We start from the raw sequence: 6,934 nt of genomic DNA on the forward strand, positions 1-6,934 counted from the left end.
GCCCCTTAATCATTGCCCTTAATGCCTGGGGAAATCATGGGCTAAACTGAGATGTGAGCAGGGCTGCTTCTAGATGGTGTAAAGATGTAGGAGGGTCTGAGACATCCCAAGAGCCAGTCAGTCAAGCATCCTCCAGAGCCTGTCTGGCAGCAGGAAAGACCAATCAAGCTCTGGTTAGTTTTGAGACATCCCCATGCACCAGTGAGAGAGGGTCCCAAGACAGATGGATGTTCTGGGCCTCTAGCTGTGGTGAGGCTGGTCCAGGCAGGCAGGATACCTTGCCAGCCCAACGTGCTGTGATCAAATTGTTACCCACAGGGAGGCAGCAAAGGCCACGTCTCAGGTTCTGTAGAGCTTTCACAACACAGAACTGAAAATTGTGCATGCCGAGGGGAAAGCCCGGAGAAAGTTTCCTGTGGGGGAGAGTAGTCCATGCAAAAACATGGATGTGAACAGGTTTCCCATATTGCAGTCAAACCAGTCCCTGATGATCTCAGAAACTGAATGGTGGATGAGATACAGCAAATATCCAGCCCTGAGTGCTGCTGTGGCAGTAGCTCATAGAAGTACTTAGCAGGGAGCATAACAGCTGAGAAAGCAAATGACACATTTCCATGGAAGATTCCCACCACCTCCAGCAGCTGAAGGGCCATTTTCCACCCTGTGAATGAGGGGTAGTATCAGAGACATGAAATCCCATTCTGGCAGAGCTAAACAGCTTGCTGATATGTTCAGCAGGCCTCTGCCCATCCTTCTGCCTGCCTTAATCAACTGCAGTGACACTCAAGTGTAGTTTGGAAGCTCATAGTCCATGCAGTTGGAAATTCCCCTTCTGCCAGAGAACCTCATTATTTTCTGAACAAAATGGTTGGGATTTGTTTTGAAGTTCACAGATGCAAATTAAACACAGAGGTTCCACTGTTACCAAAAGCTCTCTAAATTCTGTTCCTTTTGTGTTTGGAAAGATTAAAGTTGTCACAACAGTTATTACTGCCTGAAACAGAATACAAGTAAAGCAGCCTTCTCATCATAACTTCTGCTAATTCCTTACTGATGGAAGAAAGTTCAGAGGACACGCTCTCAAAGTGCTGTTTGGGTGATTGTGAAGTTGCTAGGTCACCACACTGCTAGCCCTATCCCATATCTGACAAACAGGGGGTTTTCAGGCCAGATCTCTAGCATTTGTGGTCTGTTATTCTTGTCTGTCACTTCTTTGCAAACCCTTTCTTCAGGAACTGTAAAAAGATGGGAGAGTGAACCATTGCAGATTGTTCTCTAAGGATATTCACTAAAATAATAAAAAAGCACTTTAATTTCAGTGTCTTTATTGTGCTAATTATTTGGTAAAGTGCTTGTTTAAGTATTTGCTGCTTCAGAGCCTGTCAGAGAGAAGGAAGGAGAGAATAACTAGGACATTGGAGAATGACTGGAGGATATTTGGGAGCCCTAGGCAGCTAGAGTTTGTGACTGAATTCTTCCTCCTTCAGTCCTAGGTTACCGTGTTAACTGCAAGGTCTCTCCTCATGTTTCTCTTCAGGATTTCATCTGTATCTCCTTTCTGGAAATCACTGGTCAATCAAGGACACTTGCTTCCCGTCACGACACCACCGCTGAGCAGCTGAGCCAGCAGTGTGCCGAGAAGTTCGAAGTGTCCCATCCCAAGGACTATGGACTCTTTGTTTGTATTGATGACCAGTGGCTGCAGCTGGACAAAGATGCCCTTCCTCACCACATCAAAGCCTCCCTGCTGAAGAGTGAAACCAAGAAAGATTTCCATTTTATTTATAAACCAATAGACCATAAAACTCCACCAGTTCTAATTGTCAAAGAGTCAGATTTTTCCTAAGGGCCATGCTGCTTTTTTTCTGTCTTTGCTGTCATCCTGGAAGAGCTGGATAATTTACCTTGTGAGATCCTCTGGTATCTGCACACCTCAGAAGTTCTCTAGTGTGGCCTTCAACATAGGGCAGATGGGCTAATTGTAGATGGTGTCTGAACAATGTCACTAGAGGTCATTTTCAGAAGTAAAAGGAGCATTCAAGAGAGCATTCATCCTCTGGAAAACTTGAAGTATCAGTCCTCAGAACCTCTCAGCTGCAGCTAGCCAACACTGCAGAACGTAAATGAACAGTGGAGAAAATCCAGAGATCTTACAAAAAGGTGGACATTTGCTTTATAATAAATGATGGCAGGTGTGAATTATGTCTGTGCAGGAGGCCTTTGAAAGGCCTGCACACACCTCAATCTGTTTCGAGGTAAGACTGTGTTTGCGCCTTACAGTATCTGTTCACCCAGTTTGAGTAAACTGGGTCTTGTCTGATATATTCAGTGGCATAGGGTTGCCACCTGTAGCAGAACTCCATCTCTGTCTTGCTGTCAACATGTCTTTGCCTTTGAGATCCACAAAATTACAAAAAGTGCAAAATGACCCTGTACTTTCACTAAAAATATGGGTTTTGCCTTCTATCTATTTGTCACTCAAATCAGGTAGCATAGGCATTTTCATCAGTGTATTTTTCCTAAAGATTGAACTTCACTATCAGTTTTAATGTACAGCAGTTTTATTCACGTTGGTTGTTTGATAGTGTCTGGTTAATTGTATATTTATTTCAATGTGTGATATGGTGAAATTATTTTAAAATAAGCCTTTGTAAAGAACTCAATAATTCGCCCAGAGTATCAAACCAGATTAAAATTTGAAAGTCAAAAGGAGTTAGAATTAAATACCAATCCCTTTTTACATGGCTGTCATTTTCACAAGTGTTATCCTAGCTGTAATTCCCACCAGATCATTACTTTAATAAATTTAGGCTGTTGCAGACAGAACTTTCTAATTTTCCTTTCTATGTGTTCTTTTAGTCATTCAGTCACTGCGGACTTAAATTTCTCTGAACAAACAGATTCCCAGAGAATATATTGAATCAATGCAAAAATGCATTTCATTCAATTTGAAAACAGTTTTTCAGGACTGGATAATGGAAGCAGGAGCCTTAATTGCAAGATTGGTCTATGTCTTCTGAGTACCTTCATGTAGGCAAAATTCCCACTGTGAACACAAAATACTGGGTTGTCTGCATGAAGGAGGCCAGTAACCTCCACTGCAGCTCCACCAACTTGGAATCAGGCCTACCAAAGCTCTGATTACAAAAAGGTGTTTTTCTCTGGGTTTTGCTCAAACTTGCTATTGTTTCCTCTGAATAACATTCAAAAGAGATTTAGGGCACCTTGGGCCAAGTTGCCCAAGGTCTCTGCCTCATTCCTGAAGCTCCAAGGATGAAAGGGTATTACACGTTTCTGGTTCCTCTCTCAGTCTCTGGGGTTTGAAATAAATGTCTGTGTCTATGTGCCCCAGCTGTAGCCAAATCTGCATACAGCTGGCAAACCAGCTGTGCATCTGCCAGCATGGGCTGTGTGCACATCTTGCTGGGAAGGGACAACGACCAAGAATGAGGAACAGTGAGTAACAGCACTCTTGGTGTTGAGGATATCATGTGCAGAACTTGCTGTGCATGACAGCACAGCTGACTCCAAATTCATGGTTATTTCCGCTATGTGCAGGTGTTGGAACCTCTCCCTTCCTCTAGGCAGCAGCACATCTGCAGGATGCCAGAGCCGAAGCCCTCCCTCATGCTGCCATAACCCTCCTGCAGGGCTGTGTGCTCCTGCTGGGAGCCTGGGCTGCTCTCAGGGTGGCCCTTGGGATGCCGAGGCTAAACCTGAGACACAAGTTTCCAGTACCAAACTGGGAGGTGATGCTGTTCTCAGGGCCCTGAGGGCACTCACAGGTGTGGCTGTCTCCAGCGCCTCCACAGTGCCTCCCCAGTACCTCCCCACCCTGCCCATGGTTCAGGACACCACTTCAGCCTCCCAGGGCTGACAGCCCCGGCCCCAGTGATGCTACAGCAGGAGTGGTCTCCAGTTCCCCAGCCCTCAGCCTGTCCCCATTCTCAGGGAGGTGCTGGATGTCCAGGACTGGGGCTTCTCCTGATGCTCCCCTGATCCGTGGCCTGATCAGGTTATCATTACAGTACAACATTCACAGTCAATGAGCCTAAAAGTAATTTGATGAGTAAGAGGTTAAAGTAGAAACATGGAAAGAAAGAAGCTGCGACTGATCTGCTGGATATTTCTGCAGAGCAGCCAGACTTTGCACCAGCCAGGGTCAAGCAACTGATTGATGAAGTGAAGCACTCCAACACCTAACAGTGTCCTGGAACATCTGAGTCACCTGCTGGACCTTGGGGCTAGGGAGAAGTAGGGGATATAGAGCTGGTCAGTGGAGCCTGTGGAAACAGTGCTAAATCACTGCAATCCAAATGGGCTCAGACCTATATTGATCTAATGTCTAGACCCAAAATCAGGCCTGCAGCTTCCAGTTTTTGAAATGCAAGGAGTGCCTTGAACCTTTGAATTTGTGTGGGCTTTTCTCAAATTGGACATGCAATGTTTTCCTCTGGCATAACAACTGCAAAGCTCTGATTTGATTTGCAAGATCTGCCATGGCTCTCCTACACCCAGAGATTATTGACAGTAATGTGAATTACTGTGTCTGGCTGCAAGCTGCCTGGAAGTAAATCCCTGTGCTAGTGCTCAGTGCAGAGTGGATCATGCTCAGAGGCTGTGAGGCAACTGGCTTGTTTGGTCCCATCATATAAACCACCAGCAACATTTCATTAAACATACGTCTCTGAGGTATGGGGGTGACGTGGCCACAGCTGTCCCTTGTCAGGGAACACAAGCTGGGAGATGACCTGTGGTATTTTGATGGTGATTTGATGGTATTTTGGATGACCCAGGACAGAGAAGGATGCTGCCTCTCCAAGCTCACAGCTCAGTGGTGGCATTCAGGCTCTGCCTGCAGAAACAGCCTGCCTGGAACAAACATGCTGTGGTTTTGGTAACCCTGGCAAAGCGTTGATTCTCCAGCATGGAGATTGCTGGAACAGTTCAGCACATCCCTTCCTCTGGATCCTGCACTGCTTTGGGCAGGTATCTTGGCATTTCAGATGGTGTGAGAAAAAGTCAGAAGCAGGAATGAAATGGGCATTTTTCAATGTTCCATGGGATTTTGTTCATTGGCTTTTCTATGGTGTTTCCTCATGCTGCAGCCCAGGCAAAGAGGAAGCAGCCCAGCCTGGTGATCTGTGGCCTCCTCTGGTTAGTCAAAACAGTCACACTGTGACTCACATGCCAGCCCTCATGTGAGCCCTCAGCAGACTGGAGTTTTTCAGGAGGCTTTGACCAAGTAGGTTTGTGCAATCCAGCCAAGGCCCCTTCAAATACTCATTTGCAGAGAAACGTTGTGCAATGATTACTCATTGACTCACAAGGAAAGGATCCCATTGTGAAAGAGAGGAACAGGGAGACCTGCTGAACCCAGAAACTTCTGTAGAGAAACAACCAGCCTGTGTGGCCACTGTATGCACAGAGCTGATTTAACACCAGTTTGCAACCAGTTACACAATCTGTCAATAATTCACTGAAATAATTACACTGGCAGGTCAAGTTTATCCTAGAATAAAAGCCATTGAGATCAAAGGGAGTTTCCATGTGAATTCAAGAGCTTTTGGGCCTCCTCATGCTCCAGTCACCAACTGTACTTTGAAACCTGGCATAAGACTGGCTTTTTACTATGGGCTTGTAGAGTGATTGAGGCTGGCAGGAACCCCTGGGGGTCACCAGTCCAATCCCTGTTCAAACAGGACTTCCTCCCAAGGCTGTTCAGAGCCTCACCCTTTCAGTGCTGCAGTCTCCAGGGTCATGCAGCCTTCCTGGGGTCCTAGTCCAGCATTTTAACACCTTGCACTCTGAAAAACGTTTTCCTCCTATCCAGCTGCTGTGCAGGCCCTGCCTGTCCCACCAGTGTCCCTCCTTGGATGGGTGCTACTGGTGTGGGATACTGGCCAGCTCTGCCTGTGGTGCAAGGCTTACAGAATTGTAGGACTTTTGTTGTCTTCCACATATTTTGGGGTATCATGGCCCTAGGAAGGAAACAGCTTCTGATTCAGAATTGCTCAAGTTTTTGGCACAAAATGCTGCTTTAAGTCAGCACTTTAGCTTAAACTTCCTTTTCCTCTACTGCCTCTCAACTCCTGTTCTCAAAGGCAGAGGCTGAGCACAAGAATGAGAGACCTTCAGCCTCCTGCCCTGAGATGGCCACAGGTGCTCAACATTTACCTTTAACTGTCCTGGTGAGACAGGATGCAACTTGGTTTGAAGAGAGCTAAAACAATACTGCTTACTGGAGTATCTAAAAAAATGCATTATCTCCAACTCAGGTGAACTGCTTTCTGCTTCATTGCTGGTAAGGAAGGGAGGGTGGTTACGGTGCTCTGAACAAAGCTGTGTCCATCTAAGTTTGCATGATACAGAAGTAGCCAGCACACAGTGTACCGTGGAGGCTGATCATGGACCTGCCCTCCAGGTCCTCTCCAAGGAAAGGCAGTGAACTCCTGTGCAGCAGGATGTTGTGTAGAAACACACAGCAGATTTGGCACACGGGTCAGAAAAGGGCGTTGGACTCCATTCCTAGCAACAAGGAGGAGGAAGACGGGAAACCTTGGCTGCAGTGAATGACACTCTTCCTCAGGGCTACGGATATACACAAGTCTTCTTTTTGTAAATAACACAGCCTCAGCTTTGCCATTTTGCCTGGTGAATTTGCTAGAGACCTGATAGTTTCCCATATTTTGCATTCCAGCATCCCAACATTCTAGGAATGATAGGCTGAGCAACTGCATGCCTACAGGAAAAGCAAGAGTGTCTGTACTTGCTCAATTCACCACAGGATATTCTGGTGTAAGACTGACCTTGCACAATCCTAAAATTGTTTTCTCATTAGATTCTATCACCATCACAAAATAAACAGCCTGCCACAGAGGTACTAAGTCTGTGTGATGCTATTTGGAGGCCTTAAAACAAATGTATTGATCAA

The 6,934-nt window shown here is 46.0% G+C and overlaps 1 protein-coding gene across 1 annotated transcript in view; it reads left to right on the forward strand.

The window, feature by feature from the left end:
• Window positions 1-2,818, forward strand: part of LOC131585866 (ras and Rab interactor 3-like) — a 156,518-nt gene extending 153,700 nt beyond the window's left edge. Inside the window, exon 28 of the mRNA XM_058852518.1 lies at window positions 1,538-2,818. Coding sequence (XP_058708501.1) covers window positions 1,538-1,846 — 309 coding nt within the window. The 3' untranslated portion in view covers window positions 1,847-2,818. The remainder of the gene's footprint in view (window positions 1-1,537) is intronic.
• The last annotated feature ends 4,116 nt before the right edge of the window (window positions 2,819-6,934 follow it).

Source organism: Poecile atricapillus, chromosome 1, assembly GCF_030490865.1.
Source record: "Poecile atricapillus isolate bPoeAtr1 chromosome 1, bPoeAtr1.hap1, whole genome shotgun sequence".
Classification (NCBI taxonomy): Eukaryota; Metazoa; Chordata; class Aves; order Passeriformes; family Paridae; genus Poecile; species Poecile atricapillus.